The sequence below is a fragment of the Nicotiana tomentosiformis genome, chromosome 1 (assembly GCF_000390325.3).
Source record: "Nicotiana tomentosiformis chromosome 1, ASM39032v3, whole genome shotgun sequence".
Classification (NCBI taxonomy): Eukaryota; Viridiplantae; Streptophyta; class Magnoliopsida; order Solanales; family Solanaceae; genus Nicotiana; species Nicotiana tomentosiformis.
This window is the reverse complement of record NC_090812.1, coordinates 141563823-141584750: the sequence shown is the minus strand read 5'-3', so window position 1 is coordinate 141584750 and position 20928 is coordinate 141563823. Positions and strand designations below refer to the sequence as shown.

Here is a 20928-nt window from a genome sequence, read left to right as displayed (position 1 = left end):
TCGGCAACGTCCTCAATGCCGGTAAACAGGTCACGAAAGGGATCTTCTTCATCGTGAGGCCTGTCTAGATCGAGGGCTCCCAGAGCTTGAGCTTCCCGAATCACCCCTGCGGAAAAAGCGAAAAAGGTAGGCGAATCCTCGACTACTGCTGCCCCAAATGAATCGCCTGGAGCGTTCTCCTCGGTTCGAAGGGGTTCGAGGGCCTCTTCGGTCATATCCCCTGCCGGTCGACTCCGATGAGATGCGTCTTCGATATCCGATAGTTCGGGGACTCTACCCGAATCTTTCTCTGGTATATCTTCAGTTCGAGGCGTAGCCTCATGGAGCATCATCGATCCAGCCGGTGATGAGGTATCGGTGGTTCTCTTCATTCGGACCGCCAGCACGGACTCATCGTTCTCTTCTTCTTCTTCTTCATCTTCATCCCTTAGACGCATAACGGATTCCACGGTCAAAGGAATGACATTCTTATCGGCTTACAAGCCATCCTCTTCTTTGGTTTTGGATCTTCGGGAACCGAGGCTCTTTTCCTTTTATTTTCCTTCGCTGGCTTTGGGACAGAGGCCGAAATTTCCTCCTCATTGGACAAGGGCCTCAAAACTGTGTCTTTACCCAAACCTGCATATGGAAAACCTTAATAAAATATTTTGAAAACCACCTCATTCGGATCATCAAAGAGTCCGAGAAATGATCTTACCGTGATTTTTGGCCTCCCACCGACCCTTTGACAAATCACGCCATGAGCGTTCGGCGTATGTGGAGGTCGAAACAAGGGCTCGTACCTAGTTCTTGAGATCGGGAACTGCTCCGGGCATCCAGGGAACCGCTACATCACAAAAAGAGGAGTGTCGATGAGAGAGTAAATAAAAGAACAAAGCAGAAGTAACAGCAAGATCACACTTACGTTTTATATTCCACTCCTCGGGAAAGGGCATCTTTTCAGTCGGAATCAGGTTCGAAGTCCTTACTCGAGCGAACCTGCCCATCTAACCCCGGTCCATGTCCTCGTCAATACTCGAGAACAGAGCCTTGGTAGCCCGACGCTGAAGTTTTATTAACCCTCCTTGAAAAAGTCAAGGACGGTACAATCAGATAAGATGGTCGAGGGTGAACGGCATCCCCTCGATTTTGCTCACAAAATATCGGATCAGGATAACGATCCCCCACAAAGAAGGATGGACCTGGCCTAGGGTTACCTGGTATTGTCAACAGAAGTCAATAATAACGGAATCGAGGGGACCTAAAGTGAAAGGGTAAGTATACACATTCAAAAACCCTTTCACATAAGAAGTGATATCTTCGTCAGGGGTAGGAATTATTATTTCTTTTTCACCCCAATTGCAATCCTTCTTTAGCTGTTCGAGGTGCTTTTCGGTTATCGAACACATGTACCTCGATACCGGCTCACACGCCCCGGGAACACACTCCTCAGGCCGTGGTTCTGCCGGTATCTCATCGGCGGCACACTGTGAAGATGAAGCCTTCTCTTTCTGAGGAATGGTTTGCGATGTTTTCGCCATTTTCGAATTCAAAGGTGAGGAATAGAAGAAAGTGACAAGGATTTGGTAGAACTGAAGAGGGGCTTTTGCAGAAAAAAATCACAGATTTACTGGTAAGTTGGAGAGTACGAAGAAGAACTTGCGAAATTTGGAAGATAGAAGATGTAAATGTGGTAAAAGATAAAAGAAAGGGTTATTTATAGGTTCAAGCGATGGCGGTTCAGTATCAGCAGTGGCCGACCACCGTCTGACATACATTAAATGCCTTGAAAGACTAAACCGACGGGACTGCTATCAGATGCGTCATGGTCGAACCCGATGGAAACAAGAGGTTATAATCCGATCGAACTGTTAAAAAATCATATCGTTTCTCGCCACATTCTTTCTGAGAAACGAGGGGACTATCTGTATACGGTCGAAATAGGTTTCGGCCTTAGCACGTCCGATCGAGTTCGAACGATGATCTATCGAAGTAAGACCCCGAAGGTGGAACAAACTAACCTCGAACCCGGAAAGGAATCGAAATCGAACCATGATGCAGAGTAGATCTATCATGCTGATAATCCAGAGACCAAACAACATTGACCTCGAATCAATTCGAGGGCTTGAGCCAGGATCGGGCTCGAACCAAGATCACGAGTTTGAGCCAAAATCAAGCTCAAACCAAAATCGAGGGTTCTAAGCAAGATCGAGCTCGCAGACAAAAGCCGTTGCAATCCCACTAGAGAGAATCTTGGCAGAAATCATGGAAAAGCTGACTTATCATGGGTCTCCCACTAAATGTTTATTTTATTATGCTTAGAACCAAATCCCTCCACTATAAAAGGGTTTGGTTATCATTTCTGTAAAACAAGTTTTCTCAGGCTTACATTGTAATAAAAGTGCTATATTTTTCTATAGTAAAGAATCGTTCTTTCAGATTTCTTAGATTGATTCTATTTGTTGAATCCTAAGATTCATTATTCCTGATAACCTTATCTATTTTGCATTCTTCGCAATCTATATTTACATTTCTATTTATCCTTATATTTTGTGTTAAGTTACGCCACATATTCTCGGAACTGCGTATAAATTCAACTATATTCATTTTTCGGGTAAACAAATACTATGTATGTTTTTTAAAGGGAAGGCGGGAAGGAGAAGGGAAAATGAAAAGGAGATTATTAGATTGGAATTCCAATCCTCGCTGATAAGATAAAAGTTAAGGTAATTAACCAACTTATAAGATTCCCGATACAATCATACCGTCATTCCTGACTTTTTTGATGCGGTGATTGTTAAACCTTAGCTTTCCGACAAACTCAGCTGCGTACTTTCTAATTTCTTATAACGTAACTAAGTCTGATGTCATCCATTGATGATCGTTGTTCGTCAATATATGTAGTCCATTTGTACCAACAATTTCAGCCATTGTTTTATTCGACGACTAATCTAAGTGCTTCTCTATGCTAATTACTAACGATAAAATAGGTGCTACGGAAAGGAAATGTGTTTGATTTAAACCTATTTCAAACTTCAAAATTTCTAGTTTTTTCTCAAATATATAAAAAAGTCAATGATCAAAAGGGTATTCTAACTTTAAAATTATCAAAAACTTACTCATAAAAATCAAGATTAAGGGTGTGTTAGTAGTCAAGGAATTGAAAAAGAGTCTCAAACTCTCAGTTGCCATCGTGAAGTGGAGTCAGAGTTGACGATGTCCTCTACTTTATCGAAGTGATTGTTAAAGAAGCTTGTGTCAGAAATGATTTAATTTTTTATTTTATTTTTTTTTTTACTTGTGGAACAATAAGTTGCAATTTGAGGTTTTTGATTTGAAGGGTGAAATTTAAAAAAAAAAAAAAAGAATAAAACTAATTAAGTTGACCATTATATATTAATACTAAACTAAAATCGAATTTAGAAAAAAGATTTTAAAAAAAAGTCAGTTTGCTATTAAATTTAAATTATGTTGAATTCAAATAAGTAAAATAGAAAGAAGAGAAACATGAGTTTCAAACCCACGTCAAACACGGAAGGGAGAAAACATAAGTACTCTACTCAACCACTCATCCATTCAAGCTTTTATGTAGGGGCACAAGTAAATTTTAAGGGGTCAAAGAAAATATATAAACTAACGGGACCCCTCAAGCGGCAAGGTAGGCCCGCCTCTGTTCATATGTATCTTTTTATACCCGTGGCAATGGCAAAACAAATTTACATGTAACTAATGAACGAAAGATATGCAATCAAATTCATCACTTAACTATGCATGCATGGTTATTTTAATGTGTATTTTTACTTTAATTTGAACTACTAAAGTTATAAATTTTGCTATAAACATCGGGGCGGGTAAATATACCCGACTAATTGTCGATTTTATTTAACTTGAGTCTAATCGCACACAACTTTAAGACGTATTATTATTAAGGTCTAAGCTTGTTGCCTTATATGCCTAGCTTTTTTTCATGTTTTATTTCCCTGAGTGAGTGACGGATTTACATGGTCATCTAGGGTGCTCAAGCACTCATTACCTTTATTGACCAGATTTAGTAAATTTTCATAGGCAATTATAAAAAGATTTGGATAAATATTGAGTGAGCATTCATAACTAAATTCTTTTTTCCTCCTCTTTTAAAAATTTTATCGAGGAGCACTCATAACTTTAAAATCATGGATCCGTCACTGCCCGAGTGTTGCATGATTATGTAAATAGTTTATTAGGGATAGCCTATTTAATTACATATTTCAATACTCAACCAAAAACTTTTAGTGATGGATAAACAACCTTATTTAAAGTCGACATTATTCTTGATTGATGGCGTAAATAACAGGGACTTAATTACTGGATAAAGGATTAAGATTAATCGCGGGATTTTGAGGGTTTTCGTCTTCTTTTGCTCTACATAGACCCTTCTTTCCAGTGTCTTTACGTCAAGGTTGTTCCTCAACTTCCATGCATTTGCATTTTTCTGTTTCCTTCTCTTTCTTTAACTAACGCCGGCTATGTTTTATCCCCAGCTCATTATGTTTATATTTTTCTTTTGTTGAATAAAAGATTTAATGTTAATTTATTGCTTTTTAATTCAAGACCATGTTGATATTATATTAGTGCAAATAGCGACTCGGGTTCGAGCCTTGAGTATGGAAAAAATTATGTTAGGGAGCGCTTTCCCCTTAAATAGGCCTTACGAGGTGCGAATTCGGATATAGTCGGACTCCAATGCGGGTGCCGGACACTGGGCGGGAAACAAAAAAAATAACAAATAGCGACTTTATATATGTCATATTAGTTCATAATAGATTTACCAAAGTAATTTAACCAAATGCAAGATAATTTAGAAAACAAACACTTATTAGAGCCCTGATCTGGATATACATTTCAATGGTCTCAAGTTGCACATGCGTTAAGGTATATATTTTTTTAAGTGTTAGACAATCTAAATTGATTACTTGTTTGGATTTCAAAAACGTGATGTTTCTAATATCTAAAAGGTAATACATATTTCTTCAGTAACAATTTGTCATACCAAATGTAGATGCTTTTGGGAGGTATATTCTATACTGAAAACTTAGAATTACGTTAGCAATATAATTTAGTTTTAAATATAGGAACCTCAGCTATCGCAATTTCTTCTAGAAACTTAAATATGATGGGATCTACTTTATTCATTATTTCGAAATGACGCTAATAAAAAGTAATTAAAGATACATTAAGAATAGACATAATTAATTTAATAACTGAGTAGGAGTAATATATTGAGATACAAAACTACTGAAAATGACATTAAATTTAAAAGGAAGCAATAGAAGAAGGGAAGGAAAATGGTAGGGGCAGTTCAAATGTTTGGGAAAAGGAAATATCAGAAATGCTAGATGGAGAACAAAGCGTGGGATGAAGAGAAAAAAAGGTATAGGCGCACGCTATGACAGAGAAAGCTGGGGAATGATACCAAAGGATTGGTAGGAATCAAAATTCGAATTCGTTTTTATAGTTATCCGATATTTACTCAAACCAAATAAACACATATATGTGCCTTTTTATACACTTTAATTAATCACTTTATTATAATTAATAATGAGTTTAAGTTATTTATACAGAATTTTATATGATATGTGATATGAATAAAAAAAAGTTTTATTCACTCGGTATTTACACCTATTAATGAATATATGATATGTGTTTTTTTATACGCTTTAATTACTAATTAATGAGTTTAAGTCATAAACTATAATAACTTAAAGTTTTTTATATTATCAATACAAATTCAATCGATTAATGCAGGTTACTGTTTGTTAACATATCAAACAGTCAAACATCTTTGTAACAATATCGTTTATTTTGATATGTTTTTGGCATTTATAATGAATGGTTGTTATACACATATAACAATATTTGACGTTTAGATATATTTTGGCATTTATAAATAAACATTATCCAAAGATCAATTTCTTTTAATGTTACATATAAAAGATAAGAAAAATATAAAAATTTATATACTCAAATCACTAATTAAATATTAAAGAAATCTAATACATTATTAATAAATTCATAACTAAATATACAAAGATTTAAACTCTAAGGCACACGTTTTAAAATTATTACAAGATTAAACAATTTCAAGATTGACGAAAGAACTCGGTATTGTAGCTTTGTTTTATTGATTCTAGTCTCTTACTAGCGATATAACGCTTGAATTGATGAAGATTTGTGTCCAAATTTCAACGAAAGGGTATTTGATAGCTTTCCCTTTAAAGCAATCTAAGGGCTTAACAGTTGAATCTTCTATCTCAATCCAAGTAGCAGTATGTTGAGGTCAAAATGAGTAAACTTGTTATTTGTGATCTTAGAGATTCTACATGAATGTTATAGGAGGGTAATTATAAAGATGTATGTTGCTTTTATAAATAAAAGCTATTATACAAAGGTAAAATATAATATAAAAATTAGTTCCGAGAAAACTTACTTTTATAATGTTATTATATAGAGATCTGAAAATATTTAGCATGGAGAGTTATCTGATGTTGTACATCTTGCGTTGGGCAAGGTCTATTAAAAAATTAAACTTATTGATAAAAATATAAAGCTTGAATAAGTTTTTTCATTTTTAAATATGGTGGACGCACTAAGACCCAACAGAAATAGTGAAAGTGAAGGCGCACAAAAAAATCCCAACAACAATACAACTAGCCTTCTCTTGTTTCTGCCAAAGACAACACAACACCATTTCCACTCACAAACCCCCCACTTTCTTCTCATTTCTCTCCATCATTGTCACCTAGAAAAAGAAACAAAATCCATTTTCAGTTTTCACACACAAATATGCAACAAACAAGCTGCTACTACTACTACTAGTTAGTTCATTTCTTCATTAAGTTCCCTTCACTTTTCCACTTCTTTCCCTATAAAAATTTTTTCCTTTTCTTTGGCTTTGGGCTAATTTTCTTGTTTATCTTCGTTTTTGGCCTGGTTGTTTAGTGAGTTCTAATGGGTGGGTTCTGTTTTTGAGAAAGTGGGGTTTGTTTACTTTGGCTGTGTTCTAAAATGGGTAATTGCTGCTGTGGGGGGCAACCTTCAATATACAGAGTCTCTTCTAATGCAAAATCTGGTCAGTCTTTCTTCTAAAGTCTTCTTTCTTGCTATTTTGTGTTGATCATTAGCTCACTATGTTTTATCTATATATTCTATGTTTCTGTTTCTGCTATTTTTCGCTCTGACACATTCATTTTGTATTTCCAAAGCAGAGGACTAATAATTCTCTGGCTTTTGTGACTCCTTAGTAGTTTTAGCTCTCATTTTAATAATTCTTGATCTTAATTTGTTTTTATTGGCTCTTTTAATGATCTTTCTTCTTGGACGATTTTTCCAATGTTCCCGTTATTTTCTACAGTAATAATGATTGTTATTAATACCACTCTAAGATAAAGAATATACTAAGATTCTTTGCCCTTTTCCACGTTTATTTTCTAAGTATTTGGATTTTCAATAGTTTCCTTATACTTGGCAAGAACTGCAACATAGAAAAAAGTTAGAAAAAAAGAAAGGGGTTTCTGCTTTTAAGACTCTTTTATATACTGGTTTTCTTTTTCATCTTTTGGCTTTTACTAAATTAATTTTACTATTTTGTTTCAAATCCTATAGTATATCCTAGATTAAAGTTCACTTTTTCATCTTTTAACTCTTAAAAATAGAATTGTACTTTGTCGTTTCAACTGTCAATTCATATACTAGTTTCAGACTTTCAGTCCACTGCAAAATTCAAAAGCTTTGCAAGTGCTCTGCCTTTAGAATTTCTCTTTTCTACTTTTTGGTTCATATGTGTCTGCCTCAAGAGGAAAACTCTTTAGTCCTTGAGTACCAATTTTGTTTTATATTTCTCAATCCTATCGAAATTATGCACCTTATAATTTGCTTTACTTTTCACTCATGGACGGTTCAGCTATTAGAAGGGGGAAAAAATCTTTATGTTGCATAATATGTACCTAAATGAAATGGTTTTTCTTTCCATGAAATGGATAAGGATGTTTCATATTTGACATTGACGGTTTATACTCACTCCGGTCCACTTAATTGTTTTTTTGGCATTTCTTTGTGGTTTACAATATTTGATTTCTTAAGATATCAAAAAGAAATTAATTTTTTTTTTTTAAAGTTGACCTTGGTGTAAAGAGTCTTTGACTATGTGTTTTAGTTTCAATTAACAAATTGAAAAGATAGTAAAGGTTAATATGGTCAACTCTTTTGTTAATTAATGTTAAAATATTGTTTCCTTAAATATGTGAAAACAGCAAAAAAAAAAATCAACTAAAATAGACCGGAGGGTAGATTGGAGGGCGGAAAAAAATCTCTATGCTGTACGATATGTACTTAAACGGAATGGTTTTCTTATCATTTTAGTGACAACAGTCTACAGGCTTTGCCAAGTTTTATGTTCTCGAATCAATTATTTTCTATTTTAAATTAACAGGTGGCTTTCATTCTGGTGTGAAAGATGCATGTTCTTTAAATTGTTTAATCAATGTGATCTGGAATAACACTATGCAATAGATTTTTTTATGTTGCATCCTTAACATGCAAAATATTTTAATTAGAGCTTTTTACCAGGTTTCTCATGTCATTAGATTATCTGATGCTTAACTTGATAGGTAATTTGAGAAAGAGATAAACCACTTAAAAGTTAACTTCTCTGATTCATGAATTATTCTAATAAATGTTAATAATGGTAAATATATATATATATATATATATATATATATATATATATATATATATATATATATATATATATATATATAACATTGTGCACTTTAATTTCCTTTCAGAGTCTCCTAAAGATCAGAGTCCATCGCAAAAAGCAAGGATAGATCATACTAAGATGCCTTCAAATCCTGAAGAAGTAGAAGACCTGCGCCGTAGTTCAGCTGCAAATCCATTGATCGCGTTCTCCTTCGATGAACTTAAAATAATGACTGGCAACTTTAGACAAGATTACATGCTCGGGGGAGGAGGATTTGGCAATGTTTATAAAGGATATGTTACTGAAGATTTAAGGCAAGGATTCCAACCAATTACAGTTGCTGTTAAGGTTCATGATGGAGATAATAGTTATCAGGGTCACAGGGAATGGCTGGTAATTAGCCGAAAATTTTTCCATAAGGTTTTGAAGTTTCCACGAATTGTCTGAAAAGATTTTTCACTCCTCTTTTTTCTTATTTGTTAGGCTGAAGTGATATTTCTGGGCCAACTTTCTCATCCAAACTTGGTAAAGTTGATCGGTTACTGCTGTGAAGCTGATCATCGGGTTCTTATATACGAGTATATGGCTCGGGGAAGTGTTGAAAACAATTTGTTCTCAAGTAAGTATTTTCAGTTCTTTTCTAGAATGTGACACTTGTTCATTTTCATGATCTGTATTCGTAGTAATGAAAGAGTTTTAGAAGAAAGTCGTTCAAGACATATTCGAAGATTGGCTGATCTGGACATTAGGAAAAACTTTTAAAGTGCATCCTGATCCCATTCCTCCTATGCCTTACTCTAATTTGAAATCCGTCCCTACCTTCTATCTCCAATCTCTAACATGAGTCTGGATGTACTTTCATGATATCATTTCCCATTAAGCTGTGCTATGATTAGTTTTCATTTTTCTCAGGCATGGGAAGTGATAGTCTTGCCTAAGGGGGACCATTGGACAAGCGTAAACTATGAAAATATCTTTAAGTGGAGCTACTTTCAAATAATATTGTCTTGAATACGTCCTAAAAAGTAAAAGCAAAAGGGAAAAAGAAGGAAAAGAAAAGGTTTTCCATGATATTCTGGATCAGTGCATTTGTGGCCCCTTTTTGACCCTATACAATCAGTCAATCACTATCATTTTATGTAATGACCAATCACGATCCCCTACTCTTCACTGCAAAAGAAAAATTTCTCCTATGGAGAAAACCTTTTAATCTTACTTGGAAAAATTTCTCCTATGGAGAACCTTTTAATCTTACATGGTTTGTGTTCAAAAAAAAAAAAAAAAAAAGCCTTGTGCACTAAGCTCCCGCGGTGTCCGGGGATGGGCCGGACCTCAAGAGTCTATTGTACGCAGCCTTACATTTCTGCAAGAGACTGTTTTCACGGCTCGAACCCGTGAGCTCCTGGTCACATGACAGCAACTTTACCGGTTACACCAAGGCTCCCTTCTTTCTGTTTCTATATGAGAAAGTGTAAAATGAAAATTAATTTGTAAGACATGTCTATTTCAAGAATTTCACCTGCATACTTGAGTACCTTTTACCCTAAAATGATTGGTATATTTTGGCAGAAGTTCTATCCATTGCTCAAGCATTAAGTTATCATGTTGCTCACCTTGTTGAACAGGGTTCTTGAACACTAATTTTCTAAAAGAAAAAAAAAAATAATTTACATCTTTATGACTCCTCTTTAATAATTAATTTCCCCTCTGCTGTTTGAGGATAATACGAGTTATTTTCCACATTGGCTTGATCAAGGAATTTGGGCAACTAGCTTTCTAATTTGTCTGCAGTCAGCATGCCTAGAATCTTTTCTTGTAATAGAATCCGAATTACATCTTCTTATGTTGCTACTTGGTTTGTCACCTTTACCTTGTAGAGTATACATTAGATGCAGAGAACAAATTTCTAAAGCATTTGAATTGTTTCTGAAGCATAGATTCCTCAAGATATGTTCCCTCATTAGAGTGTTTAGTAAATGGTAGCATTAATTAAGTTAGACTTATAATTTCATGAATGGGTGTTTCTTATCTTCACCTTGTTTTCAAATTTGATATTTGTCTTTGTTTTTTGATGAGTCGTATTAGATGCCACAATGCTTATGCAGGGTTTTCTTGTTTGCAGGAGTATTACTTCCACTTCCATGGTCCATTAGAATGAAGATTGCCTTTGGTGCGGCTAAAGGACTTGCTTTTCTGCATGAAGCTGAGAAACCTGTTATCTATCGTGATTTTAAGACATCTAATATCCTGTTAGATGTGGTAAGTTTTCTTCGTCTGAATTTCATTCATGCATCATTTCAGACCAATTGCTTCAGCTTTGAGGGATAATACGCTAAATTTTTATATATACAGGAGTACAATGCAAAACTCTCTGATTTTGGCCTGGCAAAAGATGGACCAGTTGGGGACAAATCTCATGTTTCTACTCGCATAATGGGAACCTATGGATATGCTGCCCCTGAATATATTATGACAGGTAAGCTAATCTTTCTTTGGAAACCTATCGTCTCTCTTAATAGCATATGTGCAAATATTTCATCCGATTAAAACAGCATAGGACCCTTTGGCTTAGCTAAATTTGAACTTTTAAGCACCACATGATGAGAGGCACTTTTCAAATGCTGGATTGAATTTAAGAATGCGCAGTTATGTGTTCGGATAGAAGTGCTGAAGCTGAAAATACGCAGTTGCTGTGTTTGGCAAAGAAGCGCCGACAGAATCATAATAGTCATACTGTCATCCTTGAATGATATTCAGTAGTTCGTCTAATGCTGTTTTTATATCTTTATCACAGCTAATGCTTCTTCTCTATCTACAGGGCACTTGACTCCTAGGAGTGATGTTTATAGTTTTGGTGTTGTACTTCTCGAGCTTCTCACGGGAAGAAAATCGCTTGACAAATCCAAACCAGCCCGGGAACAAAACCTTACTGATTGGGCTATACCATTGCTTAGAGAAAAGAAAAAGTTGCTCAACGTTATAGATCCAAGACTCGATGGAGATTATCCCATAAAAGCTGTTCATAAGGCTGCAATGCTTGCTTATCATTGCCTAAATCGCAACCCAAAAGCACGACCTTTAATGAGAGATATTGTAGATTCCTTGGAGCCTCTTCTGATACCTGGTGAAGTTCCAACAAGTGAGAAGCCTACTTTGACTGTGATTACTGATACACCCAATGGAATTATCAAAGAAAAATGCACAGTTTAACATGATTGCAATGTGTTCTAACTTTCCTAGCACTAATAGAAAGCTTTGGTACAATGTTTTACTTTCTTGTTATACAAGGAAACGGAGATTTTATTTGTTCTTCTGGATTAGTATTGGTTCAGTTCACTGTCCCCCTTTTCCCTTTCCCTTCCTTTATCCCTCAATGTAATATAAAAAGTCTATTTTTCCAAAAGAAAAGAGCTGTCCTGAAAGCTCCGCTGAATGTGGGGGGTATTGAAAAAATTACGATAGAAATGAAGCTTGAAAATGAAGGATGCTCCTTCCCTTTTATACATTATGTTCCTAAGAAGTTCCGAGAAGTTTTATCTATCATACTTGCTTCTAATGGTAGCAGCTAGGTAAGAGTGGGATATGTCTCGTAGATGCGGGATAATAGCAACTAGCAAGGTTTTTCCCATAGGACTGACTACAATAAGCTCGCGACTCTAATAGAAAAAATTTAGGACCAACTATAATAAGCTCGCTTCTCTAATAAAAATAAATAAATAAAAAACTCTCTGCTTTATTTTCTAGTAAGTTGTTATTGCAGCTTACCATTTAGAAATTAATTCTCATGCATTTCTTGTCCGTGCAATAGGATTTCCATTCAATGAAAAGGGCCTCATATTGAAAATCCACTGAAGGTGCCTTAGCATTTCTACTTCCGGGGAAGTGCACAATTAGTCATTAATTAGAGATGTCTTTACTCTTTAACTACTGTTTAAAATGTATTTACTCTTTAGTCAGTATTTAATAATTTTTTACCCGCCCGGACGAAAATACTCATGTGCTAGACATGGGTGCTGTGTAAATATTAAGGACATGGTGTCCTTAACTTTATGAATGTTGTGTAAATATTAAGGACAAAGTGTCATGTATTTGCACCTTCCGTTGTTAAATATTAGGACATCATGTCCTTAACTTTATATGTGCAGTGTACATGTTAAGGACATGGCGTCCTTAACTTCATGTGTACATTGTAAATGTTAAGGACATAATGTCCTTAACTTGTATTTGCACCTTCTCTTGTTAAACTTTAGGATCCCATGTCCTTAACTTTATATGTGCATTGTAAATGTTAAGGACACGGTGTCCTTAACTTCATGTGTGCACTGTAAATGTTAAGGACATAGTGTCCTTAACTTTATGAGTGTTGTGTAAATATTAAGGACATGGTGTCCTTAACTTCATGAATGATGTGTAAATATTAAGGACAAAGTGTCATATATTTGCACTTTCTGTTGTTAAACTTTAGGACATCATGTCCTTAACTTCATATATGCAGTGTAAATGTTAAGGACACCATGTCCTTAATATTTACACAGCACTCATAAAAAAAAGATAAAAACATCTTTTCGTATTAATTTTAATAAAATAATGGCTATTTTGCTGAGCATTAAAAATACTGGATAAAAACTAAATATCATGTTAAGAAGTGACTATCTCACGCCATTTCTACTTCCGTTGTAAGATGCCTTGTGCATGAGCTCTACATCATCCGACTCCATTTTTAACTGCAAATCACTTTTTTTTTCTTTTTAGTCCATGTTTAAAAGCTTTGACATATTTAGCATTTATCTTTGAAACAAAAGGTCTACCTACTTCCTGAATCAACTCAATAAAAATTGGTCGAAGAAAAAAAAAATCAATAAACATTCACCATCATCAACACTTTTATTTTAGAATGCACTTAAATATAAGAGGGGTGAATTATGTCTTACTCAATTTTCGCTTGTCAAATAACTTGGTTCTTTAACTTAAGTAATTCAGACACAAACAGAAAATAAAGTGTGAAAGTTAAAGTACACAATAAGTTTACGTGGACAGCCTCCGCATTCAAAGAAGTAAAAATTACGACCTACCATATTTGTCTCAAAACTTCACTAACGTCAAAGAGCGGATTTAGATTACAACGGAATAACCAAAGAGACTAACTTTAGTACCTTAACCCCTACAATCAATCCAATTGTAGTAACTATCTTTTTAACTAACTCTAGCTTAGAAAGTAAAATAAACTCTCAAGAATTACTCATCAATAATTACACTTCTCAATAAGCATAATATGAATTGATATTTGCTAAAAGTAACTTCTTGCTATGAATCAAGACTTAATAACAGTTAAAGGACTAAACAACTTCATCTTCAGGAACAGGTTCTTCAGTTGTGCAGCTTGAAACTATGACGGAATCTCTTTCTATGAATTGCTATTTGCCAAAAGCAATTTTTTGAAACGGTGTGAATAGCGTTAATCTTCAATGGCAACAATATGATGCTTTTATATAGGAGTGAGGTTGGCCGAATTCTTTTTCAATTTTAGCTCCAAGACCTAAAATAAATTAGTTACCTCTTAAGGAAAATAAATCCTAAAAAGATTCTATTTTCTTTCCTTAAAAGACTATTTTACGCGCCATCATTTCCATGCAAGTATTTCATAATTAATTAATCCATATTGAACACAAATTTCTTCAACTATTATATTTCTTATAGTGCACGAACAGAATCTTTCTGTATCTGCAAGAATTATTTTTCCAGCTCGAACTAACTTGCACTAGGAAACGATCTTCAGCTTCTAATCAACAAATTTCAAGCGTCCTGGTTCTTTTGCAAATATTTGTTAGTCATAAATACAAAGTAGTCTCATCCAATAAATTTCTCCTTTTTGATAATGACAAACTCATGTGCAACTTCTCCCTTAAGAACCAGTTTCATAGTCAGTTCATGCTCTCCAAAGTATCTATTTTGCTTAATTGTAAAGGACTAGCCTTTCATTCATTGCAACCCTATAGATGGCTAGGTATAGGAATCAAATAGATTCAATTATTCCCGTAGGCAGACTCCTTAATCAATCATCAGATTATCACATCAACATAACATAAATACCATATTCATTATTTGTTGATCAGTTATAAGCATATCCTTAACTTTTTTCTTTTGGCATCATAAAAAAAATAAAGTGTTAGTAAAGTCAAAAGTGAGAATTAAGAAATATCAAACTCATGGTCACCCGGGCTATACTAGCATATGCATAATCTCAAGAATTCAAACGTTTAATCTAATGATATTATCCATCTTTTGAGAAATAAATCAAACAAAAAAAATAAAATTATATTCATTGATTAAACTTTTATACCACATTAAGCCTTCATGAGCCCAAACTAAAATACGGTTACATGATCAAATACCACATATACAAAAAAAGGTATTATACTAGAACTGAACTGGGCTAAAGACAGGACTAAGGACCGGGTTTATTTACTAGAAGAATGGATAGTAGATACAAGTTGTAGCAGTCGGTCAAGACGGACAGTAGCAACTTCTTGATCTCTCAACATTTTCTCCTTCAGATGCTTGCTCTCCTCCTTCAAAGAGACCATCTCTGCATTCAACCTCTTAATCTTCTCCTTGGGCTCTTTCAACTCATTGATCAGCTAGGTGATCATACTTTTACTCTAGGTACTCAATTCTTTATCTAGAAGATCACGCTCTACCAATGTCGCTTTGTCAAACAAATTATTTTTGGTCCCCTTCTTTCCTTCTCCATGTGGGACCTCAAAGTGAGAAAATACCCGAGTGAGCAAAAACCCATACGACAGTGTATGCTTTTCCTTAGAAGGAGTGGCTGCCTTGGTATATGCTTAATCATAACTGCAGAAAGGTTCATCACCATGTCTTCGTCAAGTACTTCCATCACTACCATGTCTAAGGCAGTGGCCTCATTCCTCTTTTCTGCCCTTGGCAATACATACTTGTTCACCGACTCATAGAACAACTTGTGAACCGATTATATTTTATGGTTGTACACTTTCTTTTCTCCTTTGTTCCTTTCTAGGGAGAAATTCTCATTCAAATATCTCTCTTTCCTAACCCTCATCAACCTTGATCCACTTTTATTTGACATAAATATCAAACACATTGGCTAGGACCCTCAGAATTTGTCCCACGCCTTCAGCATTGAAGGTCATCTCGACCCTCTTCACAGTAGTGCGTGCAGTCTCATCCTCCAACAATTAAAGTTTGGAGTAAAACTCACACACTTATTCCTCGTGCACCACTGGAAATGGATAGAGAAGAAGATAGGTTCGCTGCTGGAAATTTAGCTTCTATTTCAAATCTCTCACCCCCACTTCACTAATAATTTTTGGATCAATCACTCTCCCTTCAACATAGTCAAGTCACTAAACTAGTTCTCCTTTCCTACCCGGTAATATTTTCTTTATTTTTCTTCTCCGTTTAGAACTAGTCCCTACTTCCTCAGGCTCAGATTCCACTCTTCTTTTTGAAGTCCTCTTTTCTTCTCTAGAGTGGTTCTCGATGAACCAACCTTTTCTTTTTCTTTTCTTTTTAGAGGAATCTCCTCTTCTTCCTCTTCCTCGTTAGCCATGCATATAGCATCCACATAGGACAACACATCCCTCAATCCAAACTCTCTTTGCTCTTTTTTCTCCTTTCTCTTTTTCTTACTTGCCTCAACAGCCTTCTCCAGAAAATCTTTTTTTTGCTCCTAGTTGTAGGAGTCATATTCTTGGGAAGTTTCTCTTTATTGTCTATCTTAATTCTTGCTTTCATCTTTTAAATTGTTACCCTTTAAGCTTAATTTTTTAATATATTATTTTTAATTTGGTTTGATTTTAATAAATAATAAATTGACTAAATTAGTTTATTTTAATTTTAGCCAAAAATCGATCCAAATCGACCCATAAATACCTTACATAAAGGATTTGAATCCTCTCCTACGTGATGGGTCATTTGTGAAAGTACAAGTTGAGTGGGGGGAGGGATGAATTGTAACCTATTTAAAAATCTTGGTTGACTTAGTGTAAGTTTAGTCGGCTAGACTTTGCACAGTGAATAATTTCAGTAGGAATGAACTGAATGAACAGAAAGGTAAAGAAGGCACATCAGTTTTTATACTGGTTCAGTACCGGTATGATAACTACATCCAGTTCCCTTAGGTCACAAGGGTTCTCTTAAATCTTTGATAAATGTTTACAGTAGTGATGGTTTTAGTACGTTCACCATCAACGATGTACAACAACAGTAATTTTTACAGTGTTGACACAACTCTCGTTTTGTGTTCTAACTCTTCTTATCTTTTGTGACACTTGTAGACTCAAGAATACAGTGTTTGTACTAAGAAGTAGAAAGGCTTAGTAATAGATTATGTAGTTGCGTGAATCATCTTCTTGAGTTTGCCAGTCTTCTTATAAGAGAGTTTGAATAGCCGTTGCAGATTGATCTTTGATTGAGGTACAAAATCCTCTAAGAGATTTGACCCAAGGGGTGCCTCTGAATCATGCACATGATATAGGCTTGATTCGTTTACGTCCTTCCCCTTTCATATCAATATTCCAGGGAGTGATTTGTGGCTTTGATTTGGTTGATCAATATTCAGTATCTTCATATTCTAATTTAATCCTTGAGGTATGGCCTAATATATTTTAGCAACTGCACTTGATATGTTTCCTTCTTGAAAGCCTCGACGTCCTTTGATTTAGCCGTAACTTCATTTAGCGCCTATACTTGATTTTGTTTCCTTTTTGATTGCTTTGCTTTCCTTTGATTTATCATTGTTCTTGTTGCCTTCGATCTCATTTCCTTTCTGATGTCCTAACCAAAAGGACTTCCTTTGAAGTAGTGCTACTTCCTTAATTTCCTGCAATCAAATGGATACAATTAGATTTGCACTATTGCCATTATTGAAACTTAGATGTAACAATCTCCCTCTTTTTGATGATGGCAATCAAAAAGTAGTAAACAGAGTATACTTCCTTTTTATATCTTAAGATGCTTCCCCCCCCCCCCGAGTTGTTGCATGCTTGCTCCCCCTGAGTTGTTGCTCTAGTTTACTCATTAGGTTTTCTCCTACTTTGACATCAATCAAAAAGAAAAAAAAAGTGCAGACATAACATACAAAATAAAATAGATAATAGACAGAGTAGTTAGGGTAGCAGAGGTTATGCCTTCAGCAAAGGCACAGAGAGATGGTCTTACAGACCAACGCAAAAATAAGTCACAAAATAAAAGCAAGAAAAAATATTTTTTAACACACACACACTGCCTTAGTTTCTCCCCAAAAAGTACTTCAGGGTATTGATCACTTTAGTGCAGAAAGAGTCATAGGAGGTTTCAACTTCTTTGGTGATTTTGTCAATCTTTTCTGTCATGGAGTTGAATGCCCTGATTCCTTGCCTCCTCGTGGCTCCCATGTCCATCATGAGCTTGGCCACATCTGTACCTGTTTCTTTGGTGACTTCCATGATCTTGTCCATCTGTTCTTTCATTGCAATGAGCAGGATTCTTACCCCATCTAGATTCTACTGAATCTATTGTAGGTTGTTAGTGGCAGTCGACTGAGTCTCTGTTGGTTCAGTAGATGCTTCAACTTGTACTGGAGCTCTTTCAACTTTGGCACGCCTGACCCATCCATCGTCACTTAAAGTGTAACCCATCATGGCAAAGGCTGACTTATCATAGGTACCGGTAATGTGCTTGGGTGAGAAAGGTACCAAATCAACCTTCATGACTTCAAGAATATGTGAGATGAGCAAACCATAGGGTAAACAAGTAGCACAAGAGGATATATCCCTGATACTTTCAAGCATATACTGACGAATCCACACAAACCAGTCAAGCCTTTTATTATTCACAAGATAATAAAGAACAAAAATATCTCTAGTAGTCAAAGTGCTGAGGGACCCAGTTCTAGGAAGTAAAGTGGTGGCTATCATGTGGGCTAAAACCCGGTGTTCAAACTTGAGATTTTTAGGACCAGTGAGAGGAGGGTTATCAGACAGAAAAGCTTTTGCCTCTTCTAAGAAAACTTCAAAGTCTTTAGGTTAGGAGTTTTGCACAAAAACATTATAACCATGAAACTTAACTTAAAATATCTTCTCAAATTGATAGGAATCAAGAACAATCTGAGTGCCTAAAACCATGGACTCTAAGTCATCTTTGTCATTAACAAACAGATTGGCATAAAACATTTTCACAGACTCTTCATACACAGAATTTCCAATAGTATCAAATAGAGAAGAAGGACGTTGAAAGTCAAAAATAGCAATCACATCACAGTGCAAATTTTTCATAAGAGAGAGACTTACAGAGCATCCATAAGCCATAGATTTGGACTTATAGGACTCAAACATTGATTTCTCACTTGGTCCATAGAAGTTTAGTTTGTCCTCTGGCCCAAAATCTGTATTTTTCACTTTCCCCTTCTTGCATGTAGGCTTTTTGGGGGTTTGTTCCATAGGCCTTTTTCCTGCTTTTTTCTGTCTAATAGGTAGATCCTCCGATGATTCACTACTTTCACTGTCGATTTTGAGGAAGTCTGAGTCGAGAGATGATTCCAGGTCTACGGTTTCTTTGGGTTGAGGGCTTTCTGAAATCGTCTGCTTCGTTTTGTGGTAGTGGAAGACGAGAGGTTTCTTTTTGCCATGGTAAAGGAATTTTTTGAGAAGATATGAAGAATGAGAAGGAGAAAAGGGTATTTATCTAGGCTTTTGGAAGGTTGAAGGGTTGCATCGGTTAAGGGAAAAGCCAGGTTCAGAAGAAAATGACACTTCTGAGGAGTTGCTTCGGCGACACCAATGGAAGTGTAATAATGACACTTACATCAAAATTAATACATTCATCAATTAAGCAAACTTAAATATGGAAGTAAAATATTTTATATAAATACGAAAGTTTTTTTACAAAATAGGCATAATGCCAATCTTTTTACGCAGAGACAAAATCTTTCTTCCAAAAGAGGTTTTGTGAAACTATCAACAAGTTGAGACTCTGTACTAATAAATTCTAAACACAATATCACCTTTTGCAACATGATCACGGATAAAATGATGCTTGATTTCTATATGCTTTGCCCTAGAGTGATGCATATAATTTTTTGACAAACATATAGCACTAGTACTATCAAAGAATATAGGAGTAGAGGTAAGAGATAAATCATAATCGAGAAGTTGATGCATGATCCAAAGAACTTGTGTACAACAACTTCCAACAGCTAAATATTCCGCTTCAGTAGTTGACAAGGCAATACAATTTTGTTTCTTGCTATGCCAAGAAATTAGTACATTTCCCAATAATTGGCATGTGCCACTAGTACTTTTCCTGTCAATCCTATCACCTACAAAATCTGCATCTGAAAAACCTTTTAAAGCAAAATTATTAGAGTGAGCATACTATAATCCTAATTCAGTGGTCCCAATAAGATATCTAATAATGCGTTTAACTACAGTAAGATGGGATTCTTTTGGAGCCGACTGAAACCTTGCACATTTACAAATACTGAATATTATATCTAGTCAACTAGCAGTGAGATATAATAAAGATCCAATCATTCCTTTATACATTATTTTCATCCACACTTTTTCCATTATTGTATTCTTCAAGCGTAGTTGTTGGACTCATTGGAGTTCTAATGGACTTTGCATTCTCCATACCAAACTTCTTTATAAGTTCCTTGGTGTACTTGGTTTGGGTGATAAATATCTCTTTGGGAGATTGTTTGATTTGTATTCCAAGAAAGAAAGTTAGCTCTCCCATCATGCTCATTTCAAATTCTCCTTTCATAGTGTGAGCGAATTCTTCACATAGTACAGAGTTAGGGCTTCCAAAAATAATATCGTCAACATAAATTTGAGTAATAAGATTACCTGAATTTGAGTGCTTAATGAATAGGGTTGTGTCGATATTACCTCATTAGAAATCTTGATTGAGAAGGAAAGAACTTAATCTTTCATACCATGCTCGGGGGGCTTTCTTGAGACTGTATAGAGCTTTAGACAGCTTGAATACATGATTTGGGAAATTATCACTTACAAAGCTAGGAGGTTGTTTCACGTATACTTCTTCAGAGATGTATCCGTTTAGGAAGGCACTTTTTACATCCATTTGAAATAGTTTGAATCCTTTATGAACAGCAAAAGCAAGTAGTATTCGAATAAACTCTAATCTTGCTACATGTGCAAATGTTTCATCGTAGTCGATTCCCTCTTGCT

General features: G+C 35.2%; 2 protein-coding genes across 3 annotated transcripts; one reads left to right on the top strand and one right to left on the bottom strand.

Annotated features, from left to right (window-relative positions):
* Positions 1–6631: 6631 nt before the first annotated feature.
* Positions 6632–12047, top strand: LOC104114971 (probable serine/threonine-protein kinase PBL16). Of its 2 annotated transcripts, none has more exons than XM_070191905.1 (6): positions 6632–7087; positions 8802–9109; positions 9200–9335; positions 10839–10975; positions 11069–11197; positions 11540–12047. In XM_070191905.1, exons 1-6 carry the CDS (start codon positions 7024–7026, stop codon positions 11924–11926), a joined length of 1161 nt encoding a protein of 386 aa, XP_070048006.1. In that variant the 5' UTR covers positions 6632–7023; the 3' UTR covers positions 11927–12047. The 2 variants fall into 2 exon arrangements, with proteins under 2 accessions (XP_070048006.1, XP_009623825.1); XM_009625530.4 differs by having other exon boundaries at positions 6633–7087; positions 11069–11192; positions 11535–12047.
* Positions 12048–14052: 2005 nt separating this feature from the next.
* On the bottom strand, positions 14053–18207 carry LOC138910724 (uncharacterized). Its single transcript, XM_070201882.1, has 5 exons — positions 18025–18207; positions 17447–17579; positions 16248–16414; positions 15205–15354; positions 14053–14130 (listed from the first exon to the last, which is right to left on the bottom strand). Exons 1-5 carry the CDS (start codon positions 18205–18207, stop codon positions 14053–14055), a joined length of 711 nt encoding a protein of 236 aa, XP_070057983.1.
* Between the last annotated feature and the right edge of the window lie 2721 nt (positions 18208–20928).